The 17,103-nt window shown below is 35.7% G+C and overlaps 1 protein-coding gene across 2 annotated transcripts in view; it reads right to left on the reverse strand.

Annotated features, from left to right (window-relative positions):
* The window catches only part of LOC124394524 (membrane-associated phosphatidylinositol transfer protein 3-like), a 49,094-nt gene extending 32,614 nt beyond the window's left edge, over positions 1-16,480 (reverse strand). The window contains exons 1-2 of one of the 2 annotated variants that reach the window (XM_046862800.1): positions 16,324-16,480; positions 9,145-9,240 (exon numbers count right to left, since the gene is read on the reverse strand). In XM_046862800.1, the coding sequence (XP_046718756.1) occupies positions 9,145-9,181 (37 nt within the window). In that variant the 5' untranslated portion in view covers positions 9,182-9,240; positions 16,324-16,480. Of the gene's footprint in view, positions 1-9,144; positions 9,241-14,889; positions 15,159-16,323 lie in introns of those variants that run through there. The other variant, XM_046862799.1, reaches the window with a different exon arrangement.
* Between the last annotated feature and the right edge of the window lie 623 nt (positions 16,481-17,103).

The following is a 17,103-nucleotide window of genomic DNA, read 5'->3' on the forward strand; positions in this document are numbered from 1 at the left end:
AATGTAGTGGGGAGAATACAAAGCCTTGAGTTATACCTCAAATAACAAAAACAGAAGAAGATTTGTGTTTGTTTATAGTAATAAAAAATTGCCCACTAGTAAAATAAGGTAAAGAAAAAGGGGCTAAACCTGTAATGCCAACAGGTGAGATATGTGCAAAGTCATGCAATAAATGAAGTATTCAGATAAAAAGGCAGAAGAATTTTAAAGGTCCATCAATCTAAGACAAAAGAAGGTCAATAACAGCACTCAAGAGTGTAGTGTCTGATATGGGATGATCAGAATGTAGATTGAAATGACTCATTCAAATTCACTGCTACAATTTCAGACATAAATCGATAACTGTGGTATTGTTTAAATCTGCTACTACAAGGAATGGCTGCCATTAATAAAATGAGTAAATAAGGGCAGTAATATCTGACATAGATTATCATTTTTAAGGAGTGCTGTGGGATCATGGTGTAACTGAAATGAACTGTTTGGCTTTTTATTTTTATATTAAAATGACTATGCAATTTGTGCTGCACTGCAGATTATAAATAACTATATTAGATGATGCTATATTATTATCATTTAAAAAAGTCAGCTCAAGTAACATTTAACTGTTAGTATCAGCTCTCACAATTTTCTCACCATTCTCAGCATTACAGAAACCCAGCTGAACCCAGCATGACAGCACAAGCTGTTTTTCCATCTATACTGCTTTCAATGTGCTACAGGTCAAGGCCAGAACACTTCACTTTGCCCACTGTGTCTGTTAAGCTATAGTTTTACTCATTCCGACACTGCTGGATTTCTCACTTTCTCAGTCTCTGTGGCTGTTTTTCATGGCAATTTACATTTAAGGTGCTAACATCGTTCTCGCAACAAGTCTCATTCACTTTCTGGGATTCTTTTACAAGGCTAAACCTAGATACCATATTAATTTCAAAATTTACATTCTGAAAAGCTAGCATTACTGCGTGTGAAGGAGGGAAAAGAATGCTTAAGGTTTATTATCAACTTATTATCAAGTCCAGAAAGCAGCCCATATTCCAAACTTTAAAAGTAAACAATATAACCTTTATTCATTGATATGAAAGTCAGCTAGAAAGTGCTGCACAGGCAAAACACAGACCTGCTTCTGCAGACTAGCAATCAGAGTAGACTACTGTGCAGGAATGTTAAAAATCCAGTATGTGCTTATTCATGAGAATGAGAATTCATTATGACTCATTCTGCAATTCATACACCTGCAGCACTGCTTCAAATTGAAATTACATTCTGCGCATTATTAAGAAACAGCAAAAAGATTCATGCAAACAATCAGAAAACAGACAGTAATCCATCTGTGCTGTCAATTAAACAAAGCTGTTCAGTGCTAGGTAAGATAGGCAAGTGTTATACTTGCAGATGTCATGATAACCCAAGGTTGTCTGATAATATGAAAGTAAGACAGAGATTGTGGTTGCCCTTTAAATAGATAATGCTTTTCTTTCCAAATAGACGTCTTTCTGAGGCGTGATTGTGCTGAATGAAAGCTCTAAACTTCAAAAAGCAGGCTTGACTGCTGTGAAGGGTCTCTGTTGCAAGGAAACCAGCTGCACACTCCATTCATGACCCTAAGAGTGAAGCTGTTTAGCTCTTAGTACTCTGTACAATAAGCAAATGTCATTCAGCCCAACTTAGAAGCACTTAAGACTGACAAATGCCAGATGTCAAGCTGCTTCTTTTTCTTAATATACTGCATGCGTTTCTGTGTATATGCTTTAAGCCTGAATGTATTAAATTTAAATGTAAGTACTAAAAAATTGCTGCCCATTATACCCGTATCTGACATACAGTATATCAACCTAATAGAATCCCACAAGTAATCTTTAAATCTTATGAAAACCTTTTTCTGTGGATTTCCTTTTTATGTATTTAACAAGCTTCCAGGCATTGTCTCAAATCTCACTATCCACTTTTAGCTCCCAAAACCACCAGCAAACAGACAAAAAAAAAGCCAGAAACACAAGTGAGACAGCAAGAGAAATAAAAGGGAAAGTACTGTGTGAGGCTCTATTTTCATGCACTAAATAATGCAATAAACATTAATATGTGAAAATTCTCCAGAGTTCATGGTGATCTCACACAGGCAAAGGTAATAAAAGCTCTCATACATAATTAGCGGTGAGGTGAGGACATAGCATGATGTGGTTTTTGCCATGTACGTCTAATGCTACCAGCTATTTAAGTCCATCACAATAAACACTCAAGATAAAGAAAAACAAGAAACAACCCAGAGGGAGAAGGTGAAAATCATGTGTATGTCAACTGCCCTGATTTAACAAGAAAAAGATTACACTCATTTATGCAGATTGCCAACAATTAAACATGATACACAAAACAAATAAGCAAGCAAATTAGTTTCCTCATTTGCAAAATGAGATAGGACTGCATCTCATATGATTTTTCTTACCACTGCAAAGAATCAAGTGTGAGAGATACAATTATCTAGCAAAAATACCTGGCATGTCAATGCAGAGTTTCTAATTACAATCAATTTAAATAAGCCTTGATATGATTACAGCCTTTACTGATATAAAATATAGAGTGAATAAGAAATTGACTTTCAATTTTAGGTCAATTTTAATTTATTTCTAAGCTAAATGGGCAACATATAAATTAATTACATATCAAATTGTATTATATTATATTGCATCATTTGAGTAGTATGACCCTCAGCAGTTGCAGTAAAAATGGTTGATTCATGCAAGAAAAAAAAGTGATTGCTTCTAAATCCAGTACGAAATTGAACCTGTCCAGGTTTGTCCGTCACCATTAGAGCACTGGGATATGCAAGCACACAAAAGTAACAACTCTGCATAACTACATGGCTTGCTGTGACGTCAATGTGTGTACCAATTTCACAGATATCCTCTCTGTTCCATTTGATAATTAATGAACCGCTAACTCACAGTAACATTAAAATACACATTAAAATGCATTTTTATCAATTATTTATTCTGTATCACAGCGTTCAGAGTCATGCCAATATTTCCATATAACCGCTCTGTTGCTTAGGCAATATTGCTTACATAAAAGGCTGTCAGACTGTTTTTGATTTGTTTGTGTGTTTTTACACAGTCCATGAGACTCTGATTTGTTCAAAGCTAGCACATCTATGCACTGATAAGGTGAAACTTAAGGATTTATTTCTTTTCATGTAAAAACACTACCACAACCATATAGCACAACCATGGACAAGCATGGTTAGAAAAACCATATGTGTCAGATTAGACCATGCTTGAAAGAAGCATACAGATACAGGTACAGACACATATCCAAAATATGCCAGAGGCATAAGCATTATTTATGTATACAAAAAAAATGAGAAAGAGAGTTTGAATGAAAGAGCCAGAAAGAAAAGTGGGGGATAAGTGATTGATGCAGATCCTTGGGTGTGTGAGTAGACATGCCTTAACAGTCTTGCTGCAAGGTTGATGACTTTAGACTAGGGATCATCTGGTTGCCAGCAGTGCGTCATAACACAGCTTTTGTTTGTGTGAAGAGCACCTTCACATTCTCATTAAATATAAACACGACTGCTATCACTGTTCTAAAGAACAAAAACCTGTGCAAATACACTTATTTCTACTGACTATATCCACACCACCCAACATGGCTTATCAATATTCCTTTTATTCAGACATACAAGATTTAATGTAAGGTTCAGTATCTCTATGTCTATTTGCTTTCCATTACATCACAGTTCACTTGGGTGTAAAAAATATTTCCTGATACACAATCAGATAGAGAGCTAGGGGAAAATGCAGCCTTCCTCTGCTGGCATGCTCAGTTTCCCGATGTCTGACTGAGTCACTCTATTTTGTCTTGTTGCCTTTGGAGGCATTATGCATTTAAAATGGTGAAAGAGGCAAAAGAAATTAGAAAAAAATGCAATTAAATGAGAATTAGCATGTCAAGGAGATTATGTCTGCTGCTTATGAGAAAAGAGGCTTGAGAGAAGGTGTAGGGGAGAATACAAATGAGCTGTGTGTGTGTGTGTGTGTGTGTGTGTGTGTGTGTGTGTGTGTGTGTGTGTGTGTGTGAAACCAACAAGGCCAAAAGCCAGTCCGTTACAGCCCTCAGATTATGGGTAGAGCAGATAAAACCTGTGAAAATGTCTGAAAACAGAGGAAGCTCCTACTGCTTTCCAAAATTCCTGGACAAGGTAGTTAACATCTGGAAATGTGAAGGGTCAAAATAATAGAAAACTGTTCATTTATTCAGATTTGCACATCATCTTAAACAGCAAACTGAACTAAAACAACAGCTTGCTTTTCTAATCAAATTCTTGTGCAACTCCAGTCACAAAACTACAAAAATATGAAAGGAAAGCCTACATAACACTGAGAAAATATGGGTGTCCTGGTTAGCGTTAGGTGTACCTCATCTCTTCACCAAAGTACTAACAATCAGCACACATTCAGTACAGTAACCACATTCTTGCATGAGAGATCCTAATCAGTGCAGTAAAATTAGGACAACAAACGTTTACAAACCAATTTCCTTTTTCCGTGTTCAGCTCCACTGAAAGCTCTAAGTTTGCTCACATAAGCAAAGATATCCTGACAGTTGGTTGTTAATCAGACAGTTATATATAGGCGTTCATCATCGTTCATGCTTAACATGCTTTGAGACCCCTTTAGAATTTTCTATATTTTTGCATAAATATGAAACATTAGATTTTTAAACAAGTCCTAAAAGTACACAAAGAGAACCTAATTAAGCAAATGAGACAAAACATATAAGTGAGGAAATTATTATGTGTGCAAATGTATGTGATATGAGCATATTTTGAAGTTTTCACAAACATATACAGAACCACTCAATTTCTGTCTTCTTAATGTACTCTGCTTGTTGAATCATTCATTTTCATAAAAATTACTTTACTTCTGCTGTGAAAAACATTTGAGACTTGCCTCATCAACCAGTATTTCCAGGCTTGTATTTACATGTTAAATGTCATAGCACAATGAAATAAGCCATGAAGAAACTGATTTGTGTTAAGATTTTTTAGAGTCTAAGAATGAGCAGAATCTGAAGCAATAGCTTAGTTATTGCTCTGTCACATGCAATTAAGCCTGATGACCAAAACCGAACACCCATTCCAACACTGATTCCCCTGTGCAATAGCTATTTTTCTTTTCTATTTTCTGTTGAAGTGATTTATACCATGTGATAAGAATATTTATTTAATTGCATAAACATAATAAGAATAATATAAAACAAAACAAGAAACTATAGCAAATAAAATGTATGTGTGGGAGCCATTTCACTGCTCATTTTTATTATCATAATCAGCGTAAGAATGTATGGAGTATTACTAGCCATCCAGTAAATAGTGTTATTCAAAACTTAACTAGAACGTATATTACAAACGTAACATTTTACATAGTCTCTGCATTTTGGTAGAGATTTTTGACGTTGATATAAATCAAGTTTCTATTGCTGCTTGACTGGTACTCTCCATCATACCCTCAATGTTTAGAAAAAAACTTTACCTGTTTCAGTACACTGAACATCACCTTCACCACCATCAGAGGGAGGGAGAGAGAGAGAGAGAGAGAGAGAGAGAGAGAGAGAGAGAGAGAGAGAGAGATTTTGTATAATGTGAAATGTAAAAATGTAGCTGGCCATGTACCTAAAGGAAAGAAAAAGAAAATAAAACCAACAAACTTTTCAACAGATGAAAGCCAGAGCGAGAGCATTTTATTGTCCCACAAAGGAATAAAAAGCAAGGCCTTCTATAATAAAACCAAACAAACAAAAAAAAAAGGAAAGGAAGATAAAACCTCTCTTTTTAATGTGCAATACGAGGCAGGCTCTCAAAGCCTGATGCAGAAAGCACTGCAAACTATATCATCTGCATGTCATTAGCTAAAAGCCTCACTTCTTTAATTATGAATGACAAAATCAAGAAGTCATGATCAGCACCCTTAATTCATCATGATTACAGTAGTAGGTAATGTAGTCTCTGAATGACAAAGGTCTGCTAATATTTTTTTAAATATACAAAAATATGGGTTTGTTATTTCTGGTACAAAAATTGTTAGTATATAAAGAGAAAATAATAACAGAGTCATAGCTAGTCTAGTCCTTACTTGCACTCTATGAATAAGGCAGCGTCCTTAACTATTATGTAACAACAAGGATACCTAATAATACATGTATCTCTCTCCCTGTCACCTCATCTACTCTCTCTCTCTCTCTCTCTCTCTCCAGTAGTAGTGATTCTGTTTTCAGCCTCATTCACACTGATGCTCTACCTCTAGATGGAGGTTATTTTCGATTGGAGACCACTCCCTGCAGCTGAGGATGGTTCCACATAAACAGTCTAAGGTTACTGGTTACTCTGAAGGGTTAAACTCAAGAACCATGAATATGGATTTGGTCGGTGATTAATATAAACAGTTTATTACAATGGCTTAAGACTACAACCACTGTGAACAGTTCAACACTTGAATTTCAATCAGTGAACAGTTGATACCCTCAAAAATGATGGAACTACCTTATAATATATAAACTAATATTATTCTATATTCTATATTTATACTAATATTTATATTAATATTTATATCAATATAAACCTTGTAATTGGAACTGGTGTTAGATAAAATAAATCAGATTCAACATATAACATATCATTTCGTACATTAACAGATTTAACTTTATTGTAATATTAATTTCATTAATATTCTTCTGTACACATAAAAGGGAACCTGGTCACATTTGAGGGACAACCGTTTGATCTGACTAATCTACAATAAAATTTTTATTTTTTTGAGAACACTAATCAAGTTCTTACTCCCAGCATCTGCTGTGTGTTTGTCATCTGCCTATGACAAGGTTGATGACATTAGACAATCCAAAACAAACAACACACATGCACCGCCCATAAATAATGGTCAGGACACTGGCATTACTAATGAATAAGATATACCTTTATTCGTCCCACAGTGGGGAAATTTCTTTAACAGAATGATATAGACATTTAACAGTGCCCTTTAATCCTATTGAAATCACCAAAGGCTTTTCTAAATACATTAGACTAATTCATGATGGTTTAAAGTGGTATAAAAGACCCAACACTCTGAGTTGCAGCAGTTGCCACATAATCAATATAAGAAATCATGTTGATAAATTTGAATGCTCCTATGTAGCATAATATTGTGCTGATAAATTAGTAATGACAGCGTAACAAATGCCTGAAGTAGCAGCGTAAATGGAGGAAGCAATCTGCCTGCAGAACCATTTCATAATAGATTTAAATCATGTGTCTGAGCTGATAATTAATTGCAAATATGCTTAGGGAAACTCCATCAAAACTTCTTTCATTACTCATGTAAGTGTGAAAAAAATAAAATACCTATCTAACATGAATGTCTTGTCAAAATGTCAGCAATGTTAGTTGAAAAAGCTAAAGTTTTCATGACAACCAGACACAGAAAAAACTTAAAAATGACAAAGCAATGTCATCATGTCAGTAGTGTAAGCTGCAAGTTTCCAATAATTTGTGTAACTCCTGTCCATATCTATATCATTCCTAAAAAATGTAAGTACCGTAATTTGTTTTCTAATTATTACTATATTAAAATACTGACCACACATTTTAACCCTTGATTCGTTACTTACAATGGATAACATGTAGAAACACCCATGGATTAAGGCAGGTGATGGCAGTCAAGATTGGTCACACAACAGGCTAATATATTTTTACACTAAAATAATTTTACAACAGCATGCATAAATATTCTGACCTCTTGAATGTTTCCACATTTAATAGTTTTGACAATGCGTCTGCACATTACAAATGAGTAACAATTAGGACAGAAAGATATGCAGCTGTAATTGTATCTAATAATGGTTCTACCAGGCATTGACCCAGCCAGGTGAAAACTGCCAATTGTTTTTTGTTTAATGTTTGTGTTGCACAAAACAAATATGCTGCACCTTCGAACATATTTTACACAAACTTTTACATATTGTGTAAATCAAATGGTAAACAAACTAGAAATTCTACTTCAATTTCAGATTTTAACAATATAAAATGTAGAAATGTTCAATAGGTATTTTTATCCCTAGTATCATTGTTAAATTCATGTATTTTTACCAAACTGTGTGGCTTCCCTAGGAACCTCAAAAAAGGCTGTAAACACTTAACCAAAACTACCACAACTCTAACCAAAAATGGTTGCAGAGGATGAATGACTTGTTTATTATAAACCTACATTACTCTTTTAGTAAATCTGCCTTTATTGGCCACATACTAGCTTGTATATAACTTTATAACAGGAAACAACCAGTCTGTTTATGAGAGTCAGCTGATGCTTCTGAATCTCACCGATGTTTTCTAGCAATAGCTATCGTATCATCCAGATTTGGATCTGTGCAGGATGGAATACATAACATTACATATCACCTAAAACGTAGTTCTGGGTTTATATTAAATCTACAGAGTAATTGCTCTGCTTTACTAAAGAATACTTTCATTTCAGTTATCACTACAACCCTAAAACACAGATGCTGGTTCAGATTAGATAGTGGAGTAGTGCAGCAGGAGTGTCGTGTAACTGTTCATATATGGAAGATTTCAAAACAATTGCAAAAACACAATGTGAACAGACAGGATCTTTATGTAAAGCATTACTAACTAGATTACCTGCAGTGCTCCTTTGACTATACTAATCCAACAATACGTTCAGTGACCTGGGTATCTGCACCTCCTTATGCACATAGATTTTGGATGTTCTCATCAACAGACCTCAGTTTGTAAGCACATTATGGGCTTCGGAAAATCAAACAGCTGCAGACACTCCCCTATTTACATAAAGGGGATTGAGGTAGCGCATATCTCCAGCTTTAAGCATATCTCAAGCTCCAAAGTATGTTAAAGAAAAGCCCTGTGAAAGGTGGTAAAAGCTGCTCAATGCATCACTGACACTACCAGCCACTGTGCATCTTCACCACAAGTGCTCTGACTGGCACTGACTATCTTTCACATAGGGCTATCATTAAAATACAGCCAGCAAATTTTCTCATATGTCTAAGAGCAGGAAATACAAAAGGCATGGTTAAAAAATCAATTCTGGACACCACAAGAACATAAGTGACATTAACCTTGTGCATCAAAAAACTCATCATCTGAGCTGTCCATGGACTCTTGGGTGATATGCGCTGTTTGCAAGTCTGAGCCAAACTGCTTGGGTAAAGTCACTGTGAACAGATAATAAAGACATAGAGAACAAAATGTCAGTGAAATTAATGCACTGTATGATTAACAAACCTGATATAATACAAAAAAAATAGAATAAAATTGACAATAAATACCTGCTAATTTTACCTTTATGTTCCACACATACACCACCACTGATACCACTTCAACATTGTAATTCAAACTCACTGATCATTTTACACACACACACACACACACACACACACACACACACACACACACACACACACACACACACACATGCACACACGTATGCACAAAATGTCCTTGGTGTTTTAGCATACTTAAATCTTTATAATTAATGTATAATCAAAATGTTCCAAATATTATAACATTTTCTAAATATCTTTATTATTGTTATTGTTGTTGTTATTTGTATTATTGTTATTATTAATTTTGTAAAAAAAAATGTCCAGTGGAAACTTGTAGTATTTTTAAGATCACTTGTATTATTGTTTAAATAAAAATGTATAAAAAATGCTTTACATTCTTGAGTGTAAACAAGCAAAGCTTGTCCATGAGCCATGCACAAACACATATGAAAGATATTTTCGAATCAGTGTCATGTCATACGTCATGTTTGAAATGCTCTGTCATCTCAGATAAAAAAATGTGTGTAATTGACTCAAGCATGTCCTATGCACAGTGATCTGCTTGCCATGCAGTGTATGTGTGCCTGTGTGTATATAGCTACAATTTCTACATAGAAATAGAGATAATATTAAAAGTAACAATAAAATAACCAAACTATTAGGGTTGCCCAAGCCAGTGCCGGTCCCAATCCCAGAAAAATGGGGAGAGTTTTGTTAGGAAGGGCATCAGGTGTAAAACATGGGCCAAAACAAATATGCGGATCACAAAACAGAATTTCAGGCCCAGGATACCAACAACTGCCACAGGTATCGTTATCCAACAGGGTACCGGTGGAAATTGGGCTACTGTTGGTCAAAGGAGGAGAAGGAGAGGAAAAAGACATCTACAGAGAGAGCAGGCAAAGGAAAAGTGTAGGAGAGTGGAGTTTAGGGTGGGCACTTTATGTTGTGACTATGACTGGTAAAGGGAGAGAGTTAGCTGATAAGATGGAGAGTAGAAAGGTAGATATGTTGGGTGTTCAGGAGACCAAGTGGAAGGGGAGTAAGGCCAGAAACATTGGAGGTGGGTTTAAACTGTTCTATCATGGTGTGAATGGAAAGAGAAATGGTGTAGGGGTAATTCTGAACCTGAAGGAAGAGTTTCTGATAAAGTGATGAACAGGAAGCTGGAAGTTGAAGGGGTGATGATAAATGTCATCAGTGCTTATGCTTAACAAGTGGGTTGTGAGATAAAGGAGAAAGCAGCATTCTGGAGTGAGTTAGTTGAAGTGGTAGAAGGTGTACCTAGAAATGAAAGATTGGTGATTGGGGCAGATGGTGAAGGAAACAGAGATGATTAGGAGGTAATGGGTAGGTATGGCTGTAAGGAGAGGAATGTGAAAGGGCAGATGGTGATCAATTTTGCTAAAAGGATGGAAATGGCAGTGGAAAATACTTATTTTAAGAAGAAGGAAGGCATAGTGTGACATATAAAGTGGAGGAAAATGCACACAGGTGGACTACATTCTATGCAGGAGATGCAACCTGAGAAGATATTGGAGACTGTAATGTGTTGGCAGGGGACAGTGTAGCGAGGTCACACAGGAGTCTCCATGGACTATCATGTTTGCGGATGATATTGTTATTTGTGGTGAGAGTAGGGAGCAGGTTGAGAAGAGCCTGGGGAGGTGGAGGTACACTCTGGAGAGAAGGGGAATGAAAGAAAGTAGGAGTAAAACAGAGTACATGTGTGTGAATGAGAGGGAGGGCAGTGGAGTGGCACAGTTGCAGGGAGAAGAGGTAAAGAAGGTGGAGGAGTTCAGGTACCTGGGGTCAACAGTGCAAAGTGATGGAGAGTGTGTTAGAGAAGTGAAGAAAAGAGTGCAGGCAGGGTGGAGTGGGTGGAGAAAAGTGGCAGGTGTGATTTGTGATAGAAGAGTATCTGCAAGAGTGAAAGAGAAAGTTTATAGGACTGTGGTGAGACCTGCGATGTTGTATGGTTTAGAGACAGAGGCATTGACTAAAAGAGAGAAGGTGGAGCTGGAAATGGCAGATCTGAAGATGCTGAGATTCGTGACGAGGATGGACAGAATTAGAAAAAAAAAAATTGCAGGGACAGCACATGTAGGATGTTTTGGGGACAGGGTGAGTGAAGCATGATTGAGACGGTTTGGTCATGTGCAAAGGATGGACATGGGGTATATTGGTAGAGGAATGCTGAGGATGGAGCTGTCAGAAAGGAGAAAAAGAGAAAGAACAAGGAGGAGGGAAGGTAAGGGGAAGACATGCAGGTAGTTCATTGAAAGAGGCAGCTGTAGAGGACAGAGTAGTATAGATGCAGATGATCCACTGTGGCGACCCCTAATGGGAGCAGCAAAAAGAAGTAGAATTTTGGCTCCATTCTGTGGCTGATTGAATCTTTACTATTGCCACTATAATTATCAGACCTAGATACTCTTTCCACTGTTCTGTATATATACTGTAATATACAGTATATATATATGTATATATATATATATAGGGAGGTGGTAGGTCAGTGGTTAAGGCATTGGGCTTTGGATCAGAAGATCACAGGTTCAAATCCCACCACCACCAAGCTGCCACTGCTGGGCCCTTGAGCAAAGCCCTAAAACCCTCCCCTGCTCAGTTGTAAGTCGCTCTGGATAAGGGCGTCTGCCAAATGCCGCAAATGTAAATGTACTGTAAGCTTTATCCTTTACTAAATCCAGACTAAATCGTCCTGTGTATTCATTATATTGTGGTATTTTACTGGAACTGTAGATTTTACTAGATCTTAATTGATAATTATTTGCACCTATTGTTGGTATTATGGCATTGAACTAGGTATCCCATTACCCACTGCACCGCCATTTTTTACGTCACATGCTACACAGATCTCTCACACCTGTTTCATTTCACCTAATGAGTGTCACTATTTGAGATCTGTATTTCTCATTTTTTGCTTTTGTCATTCATGGTTGATGTATTACTAGATATTTAAAAATAAAGCACATTTTTACACTTGCATCTGCTTATCCTTGTACTATATGACACTAATGTTCAGTGTGCAAGAATCCTGTGCTGTCTGTTGCAGCATGGTTTGTGAGGTACAATCTTTCTCCTCAAAGTATGTATGTATATGAATGTGATTCAAAGTAAGTCATTTTTTTCTATACATTTATTATTGTAATAAAATTCCTATAAACTTTTTTTTAGAAAACCTCTGAGCCCACTAGATATGTGAAATCATGTCATATGTATTTAATGTACAATGCATTTGTGTACATAGTAGATATGGCACTAATACAAAACCTGGTATCAGTACTGGGCTGATAGCAAAGGAACTGTGGTTTAGAAGTCATGATTGAAATTGGACTTGGAAAAAATATTTTGAGAACTGGAAATGTTCACATATATAAAGACTTGCCTGTATAATATTTAGATTAATGTTATTCAATATATAATCTCTTATATACTTAGATGTTAACTGCTTTTTGTGTTAAACAGAAGGAAACTGTCAAGCATTTAGGATAAAGGGAGTCTAAAGCATAGTAGTTTAAAAAAAAAATCAATGTTAATAAAATAGTGAAATGAAAAATATATTTGGAATGCATTTGTGGCATACTGATCTCTAGTGGAGATGTTTAATAATTGCTAATCAAAGACCTTAAATAAAACTATTGCTGTGGTGTTTTAAAAAATCTGAGTGGTATTTTAACTGTTTAAGCAATTTTACTGTCTTATCATTAGACGTTTTTAAAGGCAAGGGGATCAGTAAATTGCAAAATCAATCTGAGTAAAAATCATAGGTAACAGCCAAAATTAGAAAACAAAATTTCTAACTCATATTGATGTGCACTTACCCACATGTCCAAGGCAACACATTCTTTTATCTAAGGCTGATACATCAGTGCATTAGGGCAAAAGCATTACTGACAGAGAAACGACAGACCTGATTCAGTGTTTGAGAATCATATTACTACCTTCAAAAAATGAATAACAAGAACCTTGCCCCCATTTAACTTTCTCACTGTCTGATATATTTTAATGGACACCACATTTCCATGTTAAATGGAATAATTTCTACATACCCAGAGGTATAAAGAGATATGAGGAAAGTGCTGATAACGAAATTAAATGGCTACTTGCGGTTTATTCATTTATAGATAAACCATTGTACAAATGCAGCATATCAGTTAAGAGTAACTATGTGCATTAGAATCCAAGACACAAATCATGGGGTGTTCTTAAAGGTCAACATAATACACTGTAGCCTACTCAACACTAAATAATATAACAGCAGTACTTAATTTAATTTTGACTTTGTTGATCTAACAGAGTGTTTTCTATTTCAGACGGATGATCCGCTGTGGTGAACCCTAGTGGGAGAAGACGAAAAAGAAGAAGAAGAAGAAGAAGAAGAAGAAGAAGAAGTAGAAGAAGATTGTTGTATCTACAGGGTTGCCATAGGTGGCCTCCTTTGACATTAACCCTACTACAAGGTCTCTGGGAAATTATAATTTTACTAAATAAAATTCACTTCATTGTCCAACTGTGTGGATTGTCAGTGCTGGGAAGTAACAAGAAAGTTCAGTGAGATAACAGAAAAACAAAAACATTGATGACAAGAAACAAGCTAGTGAGCATACAATGCAAAAATTATTCACTATTTGGATGTTAATGTTTTTTGCTAATACTTTATACTAATGACATTTTATTGGAGTTTGAATAAAAAATCTTACGAAGAGAAGGGACTGCCAATGCCATACTCAGTTATAGTCTTTTTCTGCATAATGATACATTGGGCTTCTCTAGATTAATACATCATTAATGTCTTTCAGTCATAACCAACCAATTTTAAAAGGTTTTGGTTTGCACAAGAAGTCAATAAATAATATACATTCTGAACTCTCTATGACTAAATGTCCATACTGCTCTGTTGTGACTGCAGTGTCCCATCCCTAATCGAAGTGTCTCCAGTGTAATGCAACACATGCAAAACCCACGTTGCACAGCCAAACAGATAACACGGCAAGGGTGCATCTCGCCATCTAATCAGCACGTGCGCGCATAAATCAGCAGCAGTGGGCAACTGTCTTTTGTTGCTGCAATGCTGTAGGATATCCGATCACCAGTATAAATATGATAATAGGATACATAGGAAAGGAATGCGTAAAACGAGAATGGATGTGAGAATTAATACAAGAGACTGTGATTGTACACACGCGTGTGCACCACTTTTTTATTTGCACACCAATTCTTAAGACACTCGCAATACTTCTAATTTATACATTTATATCGATTCTTGTAAAGTTTATACCTATTTAACCAAATAGCTGTGAAGTTCGCTTGTTCATTCATCCGTGTAAAATCAGCTCGTTTCTTGGCATTTGTGATAGATAGATAAATAAATAAATAAATAAATAAATAAATGTGAAACTCTTTGTAGTTTCAGTGCATTGAGCGCGCGCATTCCGCCAGTGACGTAGCAGTATCACCGTCTGTCAACCTTCAGATACTGACCGTTTCTTCTACAAAATTCAATCCGATTTCACTCACCTTTGCCTTTCGCCTGATTAGCCATTCCTTAGCGACAGTGTGTGTGTGTGTGTGTGTGTGTGTGTGTGTGTGTTTGTTTGTTTGTTTGTTTCACCGCCTTCAGTTTCAGTGCAGAAAGAAGGCAGCTTCAGGATGCCCAACTTGTTGTTTTGTCTGTAAGGAGTCCTAAAGGGTTAAATGTGGCTTCTGTTGAATTACACACATTCGCACGCACATACACGCATGCACTTGTTTTAGTAGGCCTACGTGTTGAGACTTCACAAAGACCCTCCCAGTGTGTGTATACAGCCTGATGTTTGCTTCAACACACACACACACACACACACACACACACAAAGCGGAGGCTCGCCTTGTCTGTATGTGTTCAATGTTACTCCTTGAAAAACAAATTGTGTTATAGCAAAACACAGCAAAAGTCCTGTGAGATCAGTTTGAAACAATTTACCTGTATGAGCTGCTCTGGGGCGACAAGAGTTAGGAAAGTAAAGTTTACAAAAAGAGAATGTTTTGAATTGTGTTAGGTGGATTAAATTAATTGTGGTTTTTAATGCTGTAAATATGTTTTTGGGTCGATATTTTTATTTTTATTGTTGCTTAACTGTAAATTTTTCTACCTTTAATACACATCCTTTACCTGGAAATGTATGTATAGTAAACATTCCAAAAAGGACATGCTGCTTCCTGGAAGAACAAAATAGAGTACACCAGTGACAAGATATGTTCAGATATGCAAAAACATTCTTTACTAATTATACCTAGTTGTATAAAACCCACACAAATCACCTCCTGATTTATTAGTACATTGACTAAGAGATAAGAAAGCAATGTTGTGGTTTTCACCTTAAATAATTGACCTTTTGATATGTTTGGAAAATGTTCATTTAAATAATAATATATAAAATATATATATTTTTTATTTGTGCAGTATAATTTAGGTTAAGGTAATATTTTATGAATGTATTTGTTTGTTTATATTACCAAATACAGTAGTTGTATGGCAGAGTTGCCCAAACTGGGCCCCATGGGGAAAAAGTTGACGTGGTAACTTTAGCCTGCCATCCCATATAACAGAAGAAGAGAAAAAACACTAATAAAAATCATCTTTTACAATTTAATACTTAATATCACATTTTTGTTTGAAACTGCAAGAAATGCAAATTAAAATAATAAGTAGAGAAAAGCAGAAAGGTGAATTTGTATTGGCCAAATCTGAAAAACTTGAAAAAAAAAATTAGGAAACAAATGAAAGAAGCAACTTTCTCATTAGATTAGCATAGGGATGTATTGCTTATAGGGACTAAGAGCTCTGTCAGGCATTGAACTCTATTGAACTATAAATTAGATTGTCTCTGCGTTTGTATGGTACTATTCATAATTTTAAACGAAAGAAAGAAGTTAGTAACATGAGGATCTCAAATATAATGTATAGCTTACCTTTCAGGAGGTGGAGAAATGCTTCCGGATCTTTATAAACTACTAGAAAATCTGTTCACATGTGTGACTGGTGGTAGTAGATGAGCTTATTTTCAGGAAAAGGCTGTTTTTAATCACTCCAAGGTAGGAACTACAAAGAATAGCATTTCCAACAAGTCTGACAAAGTGAAAGCATTATAAGCATTGTGAGATCTACTAGAATTACCCTTTAGGGCAAAACCTAAACCAACATGTGATTAACTCTATGGTAACAAATGGGTTGGGCATAAATAGAAATCGGCACAAAGACAGTGACAGCTTCAAATAATATATGACATTGTAGAGTCATTGAACAGGTGTGTGAGCTTTTTGACTTTTTTTTTTTAAAGGAGAATTTACATTTTAATATCGGATTTTTAGGAAAACAATAGTTTAGCCAATGCCATGAACTAGAACTTTATAAAATAAGTCTGGACCAGTAATGACAAAGGTGCTAATATTGTTAGAAAAAGGACTGAGAAATCTCAATAAACAACTAGTGTTAACTGTATCAGGCCATCCTTTACACTTAGTTATACCACATTCATTCTTCATAACTACTTCATCCTGGTTAAAGGCTCAATAGAGCTAATATACTATTGAATTCTTTAGGTCGATTGCATGACAGCTTTGAAAGTAGTACTATCTTTTAGAATGTTATTGTTTCTAAACTTTTTTACAGAGTTAGGGTTGTACAGCAGACACTCAATGTAAACCTTATATTAAAACAGAAAACAGTGATATTTTTTAACAAACACATTT

Source organism: Silurus meridionalis, chromosome 12 (genome assembly GCF_014805685.1).
Source record: "Silurus meridionalis isolate SWU-2019-XX chromosome 12, ASM1480568v1, whole genome shotgun sequence".
In the NCBI taxonomy this organism is placed as follows: domain Eukaryota; kingdom Metazoa; phylum Chordata; class Actinopteri; order Siluriformes; family Siluridae; genus Silurus; species Silurus meridionalis.